Below are 19,865 nucleotides of genomic sequence, written 5' to 3'. Positions count from 1 at the left end.
GTCCTTTCCTGAATGTTTTCATTTGTGATTTTCAGTCCTGGCCTTAGCCATCATGATCAATTACTTGCACTGCTGGACTCTCCTGCTTTGCTGACATTACACTAAATTAATTCCTAAAGACATAAAGTCCATGAGAAAAGTTCCAAAAGCTCTGGAATCCCTCATATCTGCTTTCCCAGGACAGATATGATTCATTATCCCACATATTTAATCCCCCTACACACATACACATACTGTTTCTATTTGAGAAACCTGATTTCCCTCTACTCACTGCTTGGTCAATGAAAAGAGAATTACTCACATATACATCACCCAAGATAAAACTGGAAGATAGTGGCTTTCACCGCCATTACCCTGAAAACATTAACAGCATCGGGGTGGTAACTGACCAAACCATTACCTAGCTTACAACCAACACTAATTATACCACTTCTAGAGTTCAAACAGAACTCAGCAACATGCCAAAAGTCCATTAAAGAAACCCCCATCAGTATGGAGCTACCAGCTTTTTGCTGAATGTCATCATACTCTTTCAACTCCATTCAAGGCTCAGAACCAAATATAATGACATTATACGGAAAGTAGCTGTGCATGATTGATGATAGTAATAAATGTGCAGGAAAACATCTTAAAGGTTATTGCTTATCTCCTAACAAGATTAATCACAGCAGTCAGGGGCATTTATAATTTAAAGCTCTGCTTATAAACACTATAAAGACCATTAAAGAACAAGTAAGTGAATAAATGAATAAATGCCAAAGAATGCAGGTAAATGCCTTCAATTTCACTAGGAAAAAATCTCTGAATTTTTCTATTATACATAGGAAGCCTTAACTTCATCTGAATATCTCAAAGTTTATCATTTTATCCTAACCAAAAGAATGTCTCTTTTCAACTTGCTTTAAATAGAATTGAAATTCCGAAGGAAGGCCAGTACTGAGCCCATTGCTGACGCAGAACCTCTCATTCACAGTTATACCTAGATGACAAAGGAACATGAAGGCACCACCCTTCTTCTGGGAGGAGGAGGAGCAGAAGGAGAGGAAGAGAATCGTAAGCAGGCTTTATGCCCAGTGCAGAGCCTGATGCAGGGCTCGATCTCATGACCCTGAGATAATGACCTGAGCCAAAATCAAGAGTTGGATGCTTAACTGACTGAGCCACCCAGGAGCCCTGGCACCACCTTTTAACAGGTACCAAAGACATGGTTCAGAACAGTAAACCAGACAAAAATTTCCTCTCTAATGAAGACAGTAGTGAGGTTACAAAAAAGTGAATAATACTAAACATTAAGGTTTAGAAGAAATTCATTGAATATACAGAACATTTAAGTAAGAACAGTTTATCATTTGTCTTGTACTCTATATACGTATACATGCTAAAAGTGCCCCTTATACTAAAAATTATTAATAATTTACCTAGGGCTAAAATTTTTCAACAGGACTCTCTGCTATGATCGAAACATTCCCCATCTGTCCAATAGGATAGCCACTAGCCACATGTGGCCAGTGAGCTGCTGAAATGTGGCTAGGGCAAGTGAGGAACTGAATTTATTTTATTTTATTTTATTTTAATTAATTTAAACTTAAATAGCCACTGTGCCAAGTGGGTACCCTATTGGATGCCACAGTGTAGACAATAATATTTGCTCAGTAAGTGAAAAGATGAATGAATAAATAAGCAGTAAAATATGTAGTAAGTCTGATGAAGTTGTCAGAGCACTACTTATAGAGCACATGCCAGACAAAGAGTTGATTAAAACACACATCTAAGAAAAATTACTCTTAAAAATAGCTTTGCTAGGGCGCCTGGGTGGCTCAGTGGGTTAAAGACTCTGCCTTCGGCTCAGGTCATGATCCCAGGATCCTGGGATCGAGGCCCACATCGGGTTCTCTGCTCAGCAGGGAGGCTGCTTCCTCCTCTCTCTCTCTCTGCCTGCCTGTGTACCTTGATCTCTGTCTGTCAAATAAATAAATAAAATCGTTAAAAAAAAAATCGCTTTGCTATGCATGTAGGGGTAGAGAGTATCTGGGAAACTTCTGTTACTTCTGATAAACTTAGCTGTGAACCTAAAACTGCTCTAAAAAATAAAGCCTGTTAAAAACAGCTCTGGATTCTAGCCTTACTGATACCCCCATCACTGTCTAAATTTATCTTTTCTGAAATTCTAGTTCTGATGCAAACCTCCCAATTTCTCCTTCCTGAAGCAATATGGGTACATGTTCATAATAAACAAACAAAAAAATACAACAACTCTTCAGTTTTGAAACTACAGAAGGAAAACCCTCATGCAGGCTTCTAAAATCCTGGGTCACATTGCCTCAGAAGAAATATACTAAGTTCCACCAATGGCTGTAAAAATTTCAAATTATTTTTTTCAATACAAACTACTGATATAATTTCATCATGAGAACTGGAACGATTTAAGTTGGAAAAAATATGACTATATATAAGTATACAATATAAAAACCTCAATAACCAGGAAGAAAAAAATTCTGGAAGGAATATCAATGTATATCTATAGGGCAGAAAATGGAATTAGAGAACAGAAAAATCAAGATTATTTCAAATAAAAGACTCTCTCCTGCCTCACTGTCAAGATGCCAGCATATTATTTATTGACAATTGTCATCAGTGTGCCCGCATCTAATGGTCAGCATACCCTTCCTACTACCACGGTCTAATTTTTGCCGTTTATATGCTGTGTTCTGAGACAAGACGAATCCAAGCTAATTAACACAGTGTGTAAAATAAAAGCAAACAGGGTCTATGGGAAAGACTATCTTATCAGCAAAGTGCACAAGCTTAAGGATATCGACTTTAGTTACTCACAGGCCTCTGCTGATTAATTTCTGATTCTTTGTTCCTGATTCTTGACTGTGTACAGTTCCTGATTCTACACAGATATATATGTATATATATAAACTATTATCTCATTGGGAAATAATTCTTCCTTCACATCTGCCTCCCTAACTAGATTATGAACTCCATGAGTTCAGAAGCCACGTTTTATTCATCTTTGTACCTTAATATCTACAACAGTGGCAAGCACATAGCAAACTCTCAATGAATGTTTGCTTCCAAAATGACTCACAGGGGCTGCCATGAGTGAAATGTAATGATACACAGTAATTTGTGGCAATATGCACATAACCTCACAATAAAGAACAGGAGCTCTAGGCTATGTGGCTGCTGACTGCTCAACTAGAGCATTACAGGGGTCAGGACTTTGGTAAGATAACCACACAGGCACAGTGTGTCCCTTAGTTCTGCAGCTAACTTGTTGCGATTAATTCAACTTCAGTATTTATCAGATCTTGCCACTTGGGGTAGAGCGGTGGACAAGAATATCAGATCACTCTACCTCCCACATACCCCTCAAATACATTTACTTCTTTCTCTCCATTATCGCTGCTTCCACCCAAGTTCAGGTGACCATCATCTCTACTGGAGTATTCCAGTCCATCTCCCTCCTTTCATGTTTATTCCCCTCCAATCCATTCGCCACAATGCCACGAAAGTGAGCTTTCTTTAAAAAGAAATTTAAAAAAAAAAAAAAAAAGAAATTCCAATCATATCACTCTTTAAAGCCTTTCAAAGCCTTCCGTCTGCCCTGAAAATAATGTCTAAACCCCCTCAAATGACTTAACAGGCTCAACCTGATTTACCTCTCCAGCCACAAAGCTCACCACTCATTCCCTAACAGTCTTTACTCTAGCCATATTAACCCACATAGAATTCCATAATTAGACCATGCTGTCTTCCAGTGGAAAACTGTCCTTGGGTGTGTCAAGAAAATCTCAAAAGCATTTTAAAACCCTCAAACTATGGATTTAGTTCTTTGAAGCTAACAGACTGCTTAAAGCTGATTATTGACAACTATAGTCCTCTAAACAAATATTCCTTCTTCAGAAAGACAGAATGAAAAATACAAATGAATAGTGTTGTTGAGGGAGGAAAGGTGGAAACATAAACTTCTTGAATAAATGTACCAAAGTCTCCACGTCCTACTGCCTGTCATCACCCAGCACACAGTGGTTGCTCAATAAATGCTTGCTGAATGAACTCATGGATGAATGACCAAAGTGAAGTGGAAATGAGAAATTATAGGGACAGAACAACACAGAAATATTAAGGGGAGTGGTCACAAGATGTTTCCAGGAGGAGTTCTCTTCATTCTCACACAAAGGAGTAGAAGACCTGTTTCCCTCCCGTAGGACATGAGTGTGGATGTATGTAGCCCTAGTGGCTACTAGCTGCGATCTTACAACCATCCAACAAGTTGACACTGTGGAAAATGGAGACAGAGATTCTCAGTCTTACAGTCAATGTTGCACTGATCGTCCCTTTGCTCCTGGACTTCTAGTTATGTGAGCCAATAAGCTTTCTTTTTATTTAAGTCAGTTTGGCTGTCACTTGCAGCCCAAAGTCTCCTGATACTGAGAAACAACAAAGAGAAAGTCATATTGATGATGAACACAACACATCGTCATTTCACTTTGTAGCCTAATCAGAAACTAACCTCAAAAAACAAGAGCAACACAAATCATTGTTATAAAAGATACAGATCTTCTATGTAATTGGTGAGGCATTAAAACTATATCAAATAATTTAGATGTATTTTCCAGAAAAAAAAAAAAAAGGTATTTAGCACTCACTGGAAGGAACTAACAGTAGATTAGACTTTATAAAAGAAAATACTAGTGAACTGGAAGACACAGCAATATAAAATATCCAGAAAGAAACACAGAGAGAAAAAAGACTGGAAAAAAAAAATGAGTGGGCTGTGAGAAAACTTCACATGGTTCAATATGTATGTGACTGAAGATACCAAAGAAAAAGTAGAGGAGGTCGGGAAAAAATATTTGAAGAAATAATGGTCAAAGTTTTTCTGAATTTGATAAAAACATATAAATCCATAGATGCAAGAATCAACAAATCACAAGTAAAAGGATCATGAAGAAAACTACACGAAGGCACGTCATAATCAAATTGCTCAAAACCAGTGATAAATGTAAAAAGCTAGAGGAAAGACACGTGATGTACAGAGAACAAGATTTAAGAATTACAGCAGACTTCTCCTCAGAAAGAATGCAATGCAGAAGACAGTGAAGCATCATTTCTTTTTTTCTTTTTAATTTTATTTATTTATTGGACAGAGAGAGAGTGAGTACAAGCAGGCAGAGTAGCAGGCAGAGGGAGAGGGAGAAGCAGGCTCCCTGGTGAGCCATGGGGCTCGATCCCAGGACCCTCAGATCATGACCTGAGCGGAAAGAAGTTGCTTAACCAACTGAGCCACCCAGGCACCCTGTGAAGCATCATTTCTAAAGTAATGAAAGAAAAAAAAAAAAAAAAGATCAATCTAGAGCTCCATACCCCACAAATATTTTCAAAGGAAAGCTAAATGACTTTTTTGGTCATAAAAGTTGAAAGAACTCTCCAATTACAAACTCACACTACCAGAAATGTTAAAGGAAGTCCTTTACGCAAAACGAACAAATACCAGATGGAAATATGAACTACAGTACAAAGGAATGAAAAGGCCCAGAAATGAGAAATATATCAGCTGTTTTTTCTGAAATCTCTTTAAAAGACAATTAAATATTTAAAGCAAAAATAATAACAATATATGGTGTTTATAACATATGTGGAAGAATAATGTGTAACAATAGCACAAAGACCCAGGGGAAGAGATAAAGAGGTATGCGGGAAGAGGAATTATATTACTTGAAGGTAGTCTATGATAAGTTAAAAATATATACTATAAACCCTAAGCCCTAAACAACCACTAAAAAAAATTTTTGAAAAATTAAAAAACCCAGAGTTATATCTACTCAGCCAACAAAAGAGATAAAATGGAATTTTAAAAATGTACTCAATTCAAAAGAAGGGAGGAAAAGAGGAAAAGCAAACAAAGAACAGATGTGACAAGCAGAAAACAAATAGCAAGACAGATTTAAGCCTAAGCATAATCAATAATCACATAAAATGCAAATGACCTAAACACTTCAAATAAAAGGCAGACATTGTCAGACTGGACAAAAAGCAGTTACTTATAAAAAAAAACTGGGTAGATATAAAATATAATGACATAAAGGCTAAAACAAAAAAGATGGGAAAACATCTATAATGATAACACTAATTAAAAGAAAGCTGGAGTAATTATATTAATACCAGACAAGATTTCAGAGCAAAAAATATAACCAAGGATTTTTTAAAAAGTCATTTAATACTGATAAAAGGGTTCATTCATCAAGAATATATAACAATCCTAAACATTTATGCATCCAATAAGTCAGCCCACCAAAACAAGAATATAGAAAGATGCCTTTCATGATTAAAACGCACCATCAGCATTCCTGAATCAAAAGTGAACATTGTCAAAACGGGATTTAAGATCTTTATGTAATAAGTGGCATGCAATTTTACTAATAAAAGTGCAGTATTCCCCCAAAGGGTCAAAGGTAGTAGTAAGTTAAATGACAAAATATTTATGACTTCAATGCCAGGTCTGATCAAAGAGATCTAAAGCTGACTCACCTTTCATATTGCCTATCTCGTGGTAATGAAGCACCCCAATGTCGAAAGTCCACGATTAACATAAGTAAAAGGAGACAGGATATGAAGAAGAGTCCTAAGAATGCTACCCGCTGACGTGGAAATGGACTCACTGTGGGCACAGTAAAGTACCAGGAGGCTGGGCAGAGGTAGGAAAAACTGATCCTGAAATGAGACAAACATTATTAGTAAGTAAGGAAAGTCTCTATGGTTGAGTGCTCAAAAAATGGTTTTTAAACTGAACTAAAGCCCTTCCTAATAAAGGCAAAAATGTATCCCACCAGAAGTCTATCGATGTTCTCTTAGTCTCAGAGCTTTAGAAAAGAACCTACATAGTTCATAGTGCTTCTATAAATCAGAAAAGCCTTACCCGCTCTTTTCCCACTATCTGCTCTTTTGGGTGTAATTCAAAGAATTAATCTCATGTTTATGGAAAGATCACCAGTTTCCCTGGTCAATCTTTAACACTGAGGAATGAAACAACTACAGCATTCCCATCAAGAATGATGTCCAGGGGCACCTGGGCAGCTCAGTGGGTTAAAGCCTCTGCTTTTGGCTCAGGTCATGATCCCAGGGTCCTGGGATGGAGCCCCACATCGGGCTCTCTGTTCAGCAGGAGGCCTGCTTCTCTTCTTCTCTCTCTCTCTCTGCCTGCCTATCTGCCTACTTGTGATCTCTGTCTGTCAAATAAATAAAATAAAAATCTTAAAAAAAGGGGCTCCTGGGTGGCTCAGTGGTTTAAGCCTCTGCCTTTGGCTCGGGTCATGATCTCAGGGTCCTGGGATGGAGCCCCGCATCAGGCTCTCTGCTCAGTGGGGAGCCTGTTTCTCCCTCTCTCTCTGCCTGCCTCTCTGCCTACTTGTGTCCTCTCTCTCTGTCAAATAAAAATAAATAAAATATAAAAAAAAAATCTTAAAAAAAAACGAGCATTTAAAAAAAAAAGAATGAGGTCCAAAAAAACGGATAGTCAGAATATTTTCCAACTAATTTTTTAAAAAATATTTTAATAAATAAAATATGCACATGGTAAGAAAAAAATAAGTTTGAAAGGACATATAGTGGAAAATGAGCCTTTGGCCTTAACCAACCAATTCCCCACTCAAAGGCAACCACTGGTACCGTTTTCTATATATTTTTCCAGGGATATTCCATGTTTACACATGCATAAATGTGTATCATGTATGACAATACACACGTGTGTATCTCCATTCCTCTGATTTTACACCGTATCTACTGTTCTGCATCTCTCCCCGCTTACTCTATTTGACAACTGTTCAATCTGATACATTTTGATTCACATTAATCTTTTCTGAAAGTTTCAGAGCATCACAATGTATGGATACACATACTCAACTATGATATGAAGTTCACTTTCCATATTGATTCAAAAGGACCTCAGCCTATTTTCAAAGTTCATTTAAAAAAAAAAAAACTTTGCTTAACCTCCTGAAAAAGCATGTAGCCTCACTCAAATGGAAATCTGAAAGAACATTACATTTTAGCACTTTTCACATGTCAGCAAGCACTCACTCCATCACCCTTGGGGTTATGAGCCAGAAACTACAGTTGTGTCTGCCGTCAAAAAAAAAAAAAAAAAAAAAAAAAGTCACTTTGATCTTCTTTGCATCCATCTGACCAAGCAGCCAAGTCCAGATGCAGCACTAGGACAGACCTCACTTGTAAAAACATCCCAGGGCCCCTCCACCTACCTGCCACCCCCAACTGAGCCCCAATCTGAGGAGAAAATGAGCAGCCTTACCTAGCCATGGGATCCCTTCAGTGGTCTCAGTGCCTGTCACCTCCTTTTCTTTTTGCCCTGAGAAATTGGTCTCCTTGTCTCAGGCATCTCCTAAGTCTGCAGCCTGTTAAGAGTTCGTGGGGTTTCAGGCTTACCTCCAGCAGTGCCCACAGGACTACACCTCCGAGGGAAGGCCAAGGCGCCCACGCACCCCATATGCTTCCGCTCTTTTTCCCGGGGCGCAGCTGACGCTAAGCCGACTCGCCGGGAGCCGGGCGTTCTCGAGGCAGCGGTGCTTCCCAGGGGGCGATGTGGGGGTGCCCACTTACCCTCCCAGCCCCGCGGCCCTCCCCCGCTCGCACTCACAGGTCGAGCGGCCCGCAGACTCCCTCGTCAACGTTCCGTCGGGTCCAGAGCGCTTCCCCGCGGCCTTTCGCCCAGCCGGAAAGAGGCCTGGGGGAGCGGCGGCGCCACGTCCCCAAGGAAACCGCAGGGAGCCAATGACGGACGGCCGACCCGCTGAGAGGAGTCCAGCCTCCACCCAGCCGGGGCCGCGGCGAACTAGCTGCGCCGGCCGCACGTCCGTTCGCCAGAGGGGCCAGTCCCCGAGAGCGTTCGGCTTCTAATGCCCGCCCCGGGATTTAGCGCGCGTCCAATCCGGAAAGGCGTCGTGCCGTAGCTCCGCCCCGAAGGGCCCGGTAGGCGCTCTCTTGAGCTGGGCAAAGCGGTATAGGGGTGCCCTGCGCCCGCTGCCCTCCTGGCGGCGCGATTTCTCTGCTTGGCTTCTTGCTGCGCTGCCGCTTCCAGGACTGAGCGGCCCCTGCGGGTGAGTCTTGCAGTGGCCGCGAGAGAAACGCATCCCTTGTCCACAACCTATCAGAGATATTTTATCCAGCAACCGTGATCGCCAGAATCAAACCTTCGCTATAGGCTCCCAGACTTATGCCCTCGCTTCCTTGTTTTGTCCTGTTAGAGAAACATAAATGGGGGACAATATCGTTTACACCGAATTCCTTCAACATTCATTGAATGTCTTCTGTGTGCCAGACGTGAGCCGCTGTGCCCCTGCCCTCCCGGACCTAACAGTAATACATACAGAGGTAATGAATGTTTCCTTAATGTGTTTCTTCCTTGCTGACACCAGCTGTTTCTCTCATTTCCAGGAGTGAGCCCTTTGGGCAGGATAAAGTCCAAGCCCTTACAAACGTGGCATACACATGGCGATCCAGGACCCGCCCATCCAGCCTCTTCTGCGGCTCCTCACCTCCTTTCCTGTGCTTCAACAACGCACATCTGTGGCTTCTGTCCTCTTAGGCTTTGTTCATTCTGCCTTCTCCACCCTTCCATCCGCCTTGACTATCCTTCCCGGCTTCTTAGCCAAGCCAATCATACTCATTCCTTACCACTTAGCTTAGGGGTCACCTCCCCTAAAAACCTTCCTTGACCTACAACCCCGTAATATATGTCTGTTGTTTCACTTACCCTATTGAATTACAATTTGTGTGTCTTTCTGTCCCAATCGACAGAATATGCTTGAGGGCAGGGATTATCTGTTTCCACAGCAAGGCTGGGTATTGCCAGGCGCTTACAATACACCTAATGTATGACAAATAAGGGAATGAATGTAGAAATAAATGAAGACCACCCAAACGAGATCAAAAAGAGGCTATTTGTCCTATATCTACTATAAAAAGGCAGCCAACCATCAACACTTATATATGACAGAGACCTAAAGACTGTCAGGGAAAAGGGAAAGCTTAAACTGGAGGGGGAGAAAAAGGAAGGCTTCATGTATGCTCCGATTAGAGAGTATTAGCATAGGGAAGCTGGCGGTGGGCTGACTAGGAGCAGGGCATCTTATGTGGTTGTGGGGAGCACATTTGGCTTTCTTTGGTTGATCCTGAGTGAGAAGGCAGGGAAGGCGAGTGAGCAGTAGTGAGAGCTCTAGGTTGATTGCTGTAGAAGTCTTGGGTCACAATTCTAATCTTATGGTCTGACATTGTCCACTTTATATGTTCAGGCTCTCCCGACAATTGTTTTTTCCCTCCATTCCCGAGCCAGTCTGGATGCGGTTCCTAACTTAACTTTTTCCATTGATTCTCAGTGTTCTGTTCTTCTTTGTCCTTTAATTCCCTACACTGCTTCAGGTGTTTTATTTTATCTGGGCCTCCAAAAGTCACATTGGGTAGAATAGTTGCATAAAGTTAAGATTAACTCCCAAATTATACAAATATCAGGTGTTTATATTATTCCAGAGCTCAGCTCAGGTAGTCATGGGGAAAACTCAACAAATGTTCTGGAATATATATATTTTTTAATTCTTGATGTTGCCTGCCAATTGCGCCATTCTGTCTAACCTACGTATATTCCAAACTCCAGTGGTTCAATAAATGGGTGTTTTTGCGTGGGAACAGAATTCCTATTTATGTTTTAAATAGTACTTAATCCATGTGATTTATGATCTATATTAACTTAGATCTAAGGTGCATTGAAACTTATTCTAACATATTTCATAACTACTGTTATAGAACAGAAAAGAAATCCATATGTTAATCCCAATACTTCGTTATACTTTCTTTGTCCATTGCATTTGGATAATACTTCCTTCAGTAAGTCCACATGCATCCAGGAATTTATAAAACATGATTCTTTACAAAAGCCTGCAATGCTTATCTGATTAACAACTCACAGGGCTGAGTTCTGAGGTTTCCAGTCAGGAGGCCGAAAGAAGTAGGTTGAGATCATTTCCCCATCTCATTTGCTGTAATTCTCAACATGTTGAAACAAATTACAGAAATCCATATTTCAAAACTGGTCTTTAACTGCTTTTCAAAGCCTTGCCTTCAGTTACATTTACAATTTTCTCAAGAAGTCCTTGACTCTACCCAGGTCTGAGCAAAATCAGCCATACCAGCCCCACACTCGCTATCAGTTGTCTATATCGCTTTATTTCCCCTCTATTCTCCTTCATTCCACACACCATCCTGCCTTAATCTCTAAAGGAGTTGAAGTACTGTCGTCTTCACTCTCCTTTCCAAGTTTACTGTCTTCTCTTCGTGTGCCTTGTAGGCACCTCCTTGCCCATGACAAAACTCATCATCTTGCCACTCTTACTTTATCCACCCAAACCTCCTCCATTTATATGCCCAACTTTAATCAACCACCCTGTGATTCACCCAAGTAGAAATTTGCAAGTCATTTTAGAATCTCTTCCTTCTACTTCCTTTCTGTTGTAGGGGAGCAAACTTTACCACTCCCAAAGGGGGCTCTTTTGCATGTGCATTATTTTCGGCTGATGATTTTTAACAAACAGAAGGCTCAAGAAGAGCCTTTCAAACCACCCCCCCCCCCGAACCCTGCAAGAATTTGGATAGAGGACCTGCTCCAGGAAAGGAGCTAGCACCACATATAACTACCGTATAATATGAACTAGGTGTGACACAGAGGGAGAAACTTAGCAAAGTCGTTTTATTACAATTCCTCTCTGTGTCCCATTTTTTCTATATGGCTCAACAAACATTAGTTTACCAAACATTTATTCTTTTTCATCTTCCTGTGAATAGTCCTCCTTCCCTTTGAAGTCCCATATAGGCCATATTATATGCCATATAGGCATATAATCAATTGCCTGACTACCTATAGGCCCCTTAGTCTCGTGAAAGTCCCATCTATATGTAATTAAACTTGATTTTCTCCTGTTAATCTGTCTCATGTCAATTTAATTCTTAGGTCTGCCAAGAGAATCTTGAGGGAAATAGAAAATATATTCCTCCCCGACACCTATTTCATCCAGTTAATGACTAGCTGTTCTTAATTCAAGTTTCTAAAATCCTTTCCAAAATCTCCTGATGAAGCCTTCTAGCTGGTGACCCTACCTCCAGACTCACGTTCCTCCTTAGTACCCCTCCATTCTGATATAGTGAAATACAATCGTACTAATTTCCGTTTTAATATCCTTGTGGTTCCCCATCCCAACTGAATATAGTCCAGATTCCTTGGTATGGTGTGGCAGATTCTGCTGACTGCCTACCCCAAAAACCAACAATCTCTTTTCTTTTTTTTTTTAATATTTTATTTATTTGACAGAGAGAAATCACAACTAGGCAGAGAGGCAGGCAGAGAGAGAGGAGGAAGCAGGCTCCCCGCGGAGCAGAGAGCCCGATGTGGGGCTCGATCCCAGGATCCTGGGATCATGACCCGAGCCAAAGGCAGAGGCTTTAACCCACTGAGCCACCCAGGTGCCCCCAACAATCTCTTTTCTTAATTCTTAATTCTCAATTCTTAACAGAATCCCAATTTTATTCTTATAACCACACTGCTACGCTTGGCTATATGCTTAAAGAGCGCCAGGCTCCAACAGCAGCCCCAGGGAGTAAACTGTGATTGGTCTAAGTCAATCATGGTGTCCCACTCCCTAACCAAATATTGAGCCTAGGAATACGATGCAATTCTAGCCAATGATACCAAAGGGAAGCCAGCTGTTGGGAGGAACGAGAGGAAGAGGGAAACATTTCTGGGAGAGGTTTTCTCCAACTTAAAAAGAGTATAAAAAGTTTACATAATGAGAGTAAGAAGAGAAAGTCCCTTTTCTGCAGCCACTGTCACCATCTTACAACCATAGGGTGGGAGAGTCAGGGTGTGGGGGCAGGGGGAAGCCTCGAAATAACAGAATAGAAGTACAGAAAAATCCTGGGTCCTCGATAACATCATTAACATCATTGCTAACTTAATGAACACAGGAGCAGCTCTGCCTATGGACTTATTATTTGAGATACTAAATTCATTACTGCTCTCATTTTTAAGCCCATCTGTCACCTGTACTCTCCTAAATGATGCATGTGGCTCCCAGTGCCTGATAAGATCTAGCCCCAGCATCCTCCGGCTCCCCAGTAGGTACTCTCACCCACACCCTGACATATTTGCAGTTCTCAGAATTATGCCTTCTCTTACCTCTGAGCCTTTGTACTGGCTATTACTTCTGCATAAATGACTTTCTTTAACTTTACCAAACGAACTCCTGTTTATCCTTCAAAAGTCAACTCGCATGTCACCGGTGAGCTCCCCCAGTCTGCCTGGGTGCTTCTTTTTCTCTGCTCTTGTGGCACTTTGCTCATGTATGCTTCTGTTACGGCAAGAATACTTGTTTGAAAACCTGGCAGCTTTGTGAGTGGACCTGTCGCTAGTTGGCCTGGTAGAAAGACAGAGTAGCTAGGCATATGAACTTTAATCTGTATGTTTGGTCCACAAAAGTGGGATCCCGGGGCTTAGCCTAGGTGGAAGAGGTTTAGACCAACAAGACTGATGGCTCTGCCTAATAAAATGCGGGATTTTGAGCATTCCCACTAGAGACTAGGTCTGGGAAGCCCTGGTAAGACAAAAAGAAAAAGACATGAAGGAAAAGAGGGACCTATGCAAGGGGCTAGCAAACAAGACTAAAGAGAACAATGACCCATGAGAGAGTTCCTGCATTCTTTTTCTTTTTCTTTTCTTTTTTTTTAAAGATTTTATTTATTTGACAGAGAGAGAGACAGCAAGAGAGGAAATACAAGCAGTGGGAGTGGCAGAGGGAGAAGCAGGCTTCCCTGTGTAGGGAGCCAAACTCGGGACTTGATCCCAGGGCCCCAGGACCATGACCTGAGCTGAAAGCAGACACTCAACGACTGAGCCACCCAGGTGCCCCTGCATTATTTTTCTATAGCTGCATCACAAATTACCCCCAAACTTGGCAACTTTAAACAACAATAAGCATTATTATTATCTCTCAGTTTCCATGGGTCAGGAATTTGGGAGCAGTTCTGCTCAAGGGCTCTCATTAGAGTGCAGTAAAGATGTCAGCTGGGGTCATCTGAACTCTTGAGTGGGGCTAAAGGATATACTTCTAAGATGGCCTGCTTGCATGGCCATGGCAAGTGGATACTGGCTATCCGTGGAGGCCACAATTGCATTTTATGTCATGGACTCTCCCAGGGATGCTTGAGTGTCTTCATGATATGGCAGCTGGCTTCTCCCAGAGCCATCTGAGAGCAAGCGCCAGGCGAGAACTCTGTCCCTTTATTATCTAGCCTCAGAGGTCACATATCTTCACTTCTTCACATATTATTTGTTAAAAACCAGTCACTAGGAGTGCCTGAGTGGCTCAGTGGGTTAAGCCTCTGCCTTTGGCTCAGGTCATGGTCTTAGGGTCTTGGGATCGAGCCCCGCATCGGACTCTCTGCTCAGCAGGGAGCCTGCTTCCCCTTCTCTGTCTGCCTGCCTCGCTATCTACTTGTGATCTCTCTCTCTCTCTCTCTGTGTCAAATAAATAAGTAAAATCTTTAAAAAAATAACAATAAAAAATAAAAATAAAAAACCAATCACTAACTCCCAGCCCACTTTCAAGGAGAGGGCAATTAGGCTCCACATTTTGAAGGGAGAAGTATCAATTTTTATTTTTATTTTTTAATATTTCATTTATTTATTTGACAGAGAGATAGCTTAATTAGGAAGAGCTGGCAGGCAAAGGGAGAAGGAGAAACAGGTTCTCCACTGAGCAGGGAGCCCCATGTGGGGCTTGACTCCAGGACCTAGGATCATGACCAGAGCTGAAGGCAGAGGCCCAACCCACTGAGCCACCCTCACCCTGCAGGTGCCCCTGCAGACTTATTTTTAAATCACCACAGTCCCTACGGTGGAGTAGTCCAGGAGATTTAGATAATAGTTTTGACTTCTAGGGTTCGGTTTTGAGTTCTGTGCTATGTTATAATCCTCTCCACAACCCCTAAACCTATAACTGAAAGTCTGAAAACCTATAACTGGCTTGGTAGATGGCTTTTAGAAGAAATTGAATACCCTGAAGTTTCCTGTGCCAGAGGAGAAATATACCGTTCAGGTGGATGCTGAAGAAAAAGAAGATGTGAAAAGCTGTGCTGAGTTTTCATCTCTCTCAAAGGCTAGGATTGAGGGATATGAAAACAGAGCTGGAGAAGATGAAGAATGTAATTCCATTTGATCAGATGACTACTGAGGACCTGAACGAAGTCTTCCCAGAAGCCAAATCAGACAAGAAGAAGGACCCCTTTTGGCCTCACAAGCCAATTGAAAATTTATACACTTGAGTTAGGGAGAAAGCTCTGGCCCTTGTATTATAAACACTAGACACTAAAAATAATATATGATTAAAAAAAAACAAAAAAGCAAACAAACAAACAACTCTGTAAGTGGAAGATTACACAATTATCCAAAAAAGATAAACAGATAACAAACCCATGAGGTGTTCGACATTATTAGTGATGAGGGACATGCAGATTAAAACTATAAGGAAACGCTACCACATACCCACTAGAATGGCTATAAGTGAAGAGACTGTAATTTGCCAAGAATGTGGTACTGTGTGCCACAATGTCAGGACCCTTAGCAGCTCTCTGGAGAGGCCCATGTGGAGAGGAACTGAGGCCTTCTGCCAACCGGCAGTATTAACTTGACAGCTGTGTGAGTGAGTCACAGTGGAAGTGGATTCTCCAGCCCCAGTCAAGCCTTCATGTAACTGCAACCCCTGCTAACGTCTTGACTGGCACTTCCTGAGCTACACAACCCTAACCTCTCATCTAAACCACTGTCATATACCTCACCTGCAGAAACTGGTAATAAATGCTTATTGCTGCTCTAAGCTACTATGCTTTATATTAATTTGTCACAGAGTAGCCCATAACTAATTTACAACCACAAAGGATTAAAAAAAATAATAGATGGGGCGCCTGGGTGGCTCAGTGGGTTAAAGCCTCTGACTTCAGCTCAGGTCATGATCTCAGGGTCCCGGTATCAAACCCCACATTGGGCTCTCTGCTCAGTGGGGAGCCTGCATCCCTTCCTCTCTCTCTCTCTGCCTGCCTCTCTGCCTACCTGTGATCTCTGCCTGTCAAATAAATAAATAAAATATTTTTTTTAAAAAAGAAAGAATAGATACATTGGCTGGCACATAGTAGGCCGATCGTAAATGTTGGCTGTTATCGTTGTGTAATGCATACATGGGTTTTTTTTCACTAGCAAGTGCAAGTTTCTTGAAAAGGAGGACTTCAGTTCATTCCTTTTTTTTTTTTTTCACTCTCTACCTCTCCTCATCCTTCTTAGTCCCCCAGCACAGTGCCGGGCAGACATACAGCAGAAGCCCAGTAAGTAACTCAAAGGGAAGCAAAGAAATCCAAAGGTGAAATAGTTTTATCTTTGTCACTATAAGGATAATTTTCCACCACCTGAAATATTTGATTAACCCCTTTGTTACAGTTAATGTAAATGCCTGGGCTTTTATATGTTATTTTGGAATGAGTAAGCTGTAAAGGCAAGGAAGTCTAAGGGGTGAAGAGAAAAGATTTGATTAATTAAAAGGAGATAATGAAGAAACAAACATCAGATAAGGCAGAAGACCAGGTATGAGGGTCAGGGATATGCCTGTATAAAAAAGAGTAAAAAATGGGAATTGGACCCAGAGGACAACAAGGAAAATCACACTGATAAATCAGGGCTTCAAGGTTCATGGGCTGGAGACCCACATCTGCTGCCATAATTTGTTGTTTGTTGGTAATTATGTTGTTTCTATTGTCAGTAATGTTTCTTGCCTCCATAACTGTGGCTAGTTACTTTGAGAATATATGCCATATTTATAAAGGATTCAACACCGCAGAGCATTAAAAATACATCATATCTACTTAGATAAATTACCCAAGCCTCATCCCCTGCTGATAACTTATCTTCTTTGTATGTCATGGACAATAGACCATTATGTTCTTTGATAATATTCAAGGGAAGTTTTGTAATTCTAGCCATTTTACTTAAGGAATTAAAGATACTTAAATCTACTCTTTACTCTTTAAGTTCATACATTAATTGAGGCCCACATGACATGGGCCTGAAGTAAGGATATTATTGTTTGGAGAAAAGCAGGCTTGTTTGTGAGATATCTCACATTTGGTGCTCTAGTCTAGCAAAGGACAGTGACTACTCATGGTTTCTTGGTCAGCAGGTAGGTAACATGTTGCCAGCAATTTCTATGATAGCTAGATGGACAGTCAAAAAGGAAAAACAGATAATAATTATAATGATAGCAATAGTGATCAACCTTCGTCAAGTTCTAACTATATGACTGATATAGAATAAGAACCTTATTCTTTTTCTGATAGAATCCTGAGACAATCCAATAAAATACATGTTATTACCATTTTACAGATGAGGTCACTGAACCTTAGGTCAAGTCATGGAACTTCAGCTCCTCCTCATTTTCTAACAGTCGTGACCAGGGTAAAGTCAGGAGGAGTCAGAGAATAAGGTTCTTGTTTCTAACTTAAAAAAAAAAAATCATTTTAACTAACTCTATTTTGGTGGTGTATTACCTTGCTCTAGAAAGGCAGCAGGCTGTGGTTCAGTTTTCAGACCAGTATTTGAAGCTTGGTTTCATCACTTACTAACTATGTGACCTTGAAGAAGTTATATTCATTTACGCTCATTTTCTTATCCATTAAATAAGAATAATGACTCAACTTCCAGGGTTGCTGCCTCAATCTTTCTTTGCAGACAAAGTGTCCTTTGCAGAACACAAAATTGCCCAAGTTATCTCACTTCAACTTAAAATTCCACAATGGGATCCCATTTTTCTTAAGATATAAACTGATTCCCAGGGCACCTGGGTGGCTCAGTGGGTTAAAGCCTCTGCCTTCAGCTCAGGTCATGATCCCAGGACCCTGGAATCGAGCCCCGTATCCGGCTCTCTCCTCAGCAGGGAGCCTGCTTCCTCCTCTCTCTCTCTCTCTGACTGTTTCTCTGCCTACTTGTGATCTCTGTCAAATAAATAAATAAAAATCTTTAATAAAAAAATAATAAAATAAATAAAATCTTAAAAAAAAAAAAGATATAAACTGATTCCCTTCACATGACTCCAGAGCTTCTTGGGGTGTGGCCCCTACTCACTCCCAGGCTTGTCTCAAAACTATGCTTCCCCAGCCCTGTATCACTGGCCCAATCCTCTCATTACAGAACTTTTGCAATATGGTGTTCTCCTGGTCCAGAAGGTTGTACCTCCTTTACGCCTTTTACCACCCCCATCTGACTTAGCTTAATTAACTGTCCATATCTTTAAGATCTTATTTCAAATGTGACCTTTTAATAAACTCTTACAAAGCAGTAACATGAGCTTTTTCCAGTCCTGGCTCGTGAACTCACCTTAGGGCGTATCTCTTCCGTGAGTGCTTCCCAAAATTAATGCCAAGATTAGGACAGCAATGAGTTTTGCTAGCACCCTGCTGGGTGGTATCCCTGATTACAACTCCCAGGTCACCTGGGAGGGTTAGGCCTTGGGTTGGAGGGAGCCAGCGAAAGAACTGGAACTCACTGGATGAGTCATTGCCACCACTCAAGGGGAGACATAGTAGCTCAGGCCCAAGATTCATCAATGTCTATTACTCAAATAAATGTTACCAAATACTTACAGAGCTTGAAGTACAATGCTTGAAGTGCAGGGGGAGAAAAGAAAGTAGAAAGATGTTCCCTGCCCTGATGGGGATTACCATCTACTAGTAATACAGACATTAATGAAATCATTTTTTTAAAACTATGCAAAATTATAACTAACCTCTACAAAGTAGAGGACCTGAGGCATGTGATGGGGAAACTGAACAGTCTGGGGCATCAGGGAAATAATGATTGAATTGGATTGAATGAATAATTATCTGCATAAAAAATAAGGGGTGTCTTGGTAGCTCATTTGGTTAAGCATCTGACTCGTGTCTTGGTCTTGGGGTCATGAGTTTGGGCTCTACGTTACGCTCCATGCTGGGTGGGAAACCTACTTTAAAAAGGAAGTAAAATTTTATTGGACTGTACCTCTTAATAGGTGGATGGGGCTTTTAGAACACTTTAGATTCCATCATCCATCATTAGATGACTGTTATCTTTTGATAGAGTGGGATGGACTGCATTACCAATTCTTGTCCTTTTTTGTTGTTGTTGCTGTAGGTAGGTACCAAGTAATCTTTTTACACAAATAAGTGAATACAAAACAAAACAAAAACAAATAAGTGAATGAATGGAGTTTTGCCAAATCTTTGTCACAATTTTTCCATCTCCTTAAATTTGGTCAAAGGATTAGGAACCATTTCACTGCAAAAGGATGTGTTACTCATTTGAGAAATCATTTTTTCAGTCTCTGGAAGTGACACCAAAGTCAAGTGACTATTAGTTGTTCTTGTTTCTCTCTTGCTTAAAGCTATTCTGGTTTTGGAGCCAAAACCCCACAAAATTGTGTTTCATAACTTTTCTTCTTGATTGTGAACAAAGATCTATTTCAGTTATTTAGGTCATATTAAAGTACCTTGAGGAGACATTACGGATGGGTAGAAATTGGTATAGTAAAAATATTATATATGGGTTTGTAATTTCAAGATTTAAACAGTTTTAAATTACACATTTGACAGAATTAAAAGAACATGTCACTATCTGAGAAGGAGATATTCTAATTAAATGAAGCAGTTTCCTCAAGTTCAGGACATTATATCTTAAATTATTTTGGGGGTACATTTTATCTTACTAGGGACATAAGTAGACG

General features: G+C 40.8%; 1 protein-coding gene across 1 annotated transcript in view; it reads right to left on the bottom strand.

Moving 5' to 3' along the window:
- The window catches only part of ENTPD7 (ectonucleoside triphosphate diphosphohydrolase 7), a 41,214-nt gene extending 32,412 nt beyond the window's left edge, over positions 1-8,802 (bottom strand). Inside the window, exons 1-3 of the mRNA XM_046026865.1 lie at positions 8,663-8,802; positions 8,318-8,420; positions 6,541-6,723 (exon numbers count right to left, since the gene is read on the bottom strand). Of these exons, the coding sequence (XP_045882821.1) occupies positions 6,541-6,723; positions 8,318-8,325 (191 nt within the window). The 5' untranslated portion in view covers positions 8,326-8,420; positions 8,663-8,802. The remainder of the gene's footprint in view (positions 1-6,540; positions 6,724-8,317; positions 8,421-8,662) is intronic.
- Between the last annotated feature and the right edge of the window lie 11,063 nt (positions 8,803-19,865).

Source organism: Meles meles, chromosome 13, assembly GCF_922984935.1.
Source record: "Meles meles chromosome 13, mMelMel3.1 paternal haplotype, whole genome shotgun sequence".
Classification (NCBI taxonomy): Eukaryota; Metazoa; Chordata; class Mammalia; order Carnivora; family Mustelidae; genus Meles; species Meles meles.
The sequence above is the reverse complement of the archived record's forward strand: the minus strand, read 5'-3'. Positions and strand labels throughout refer to the sequence as shown.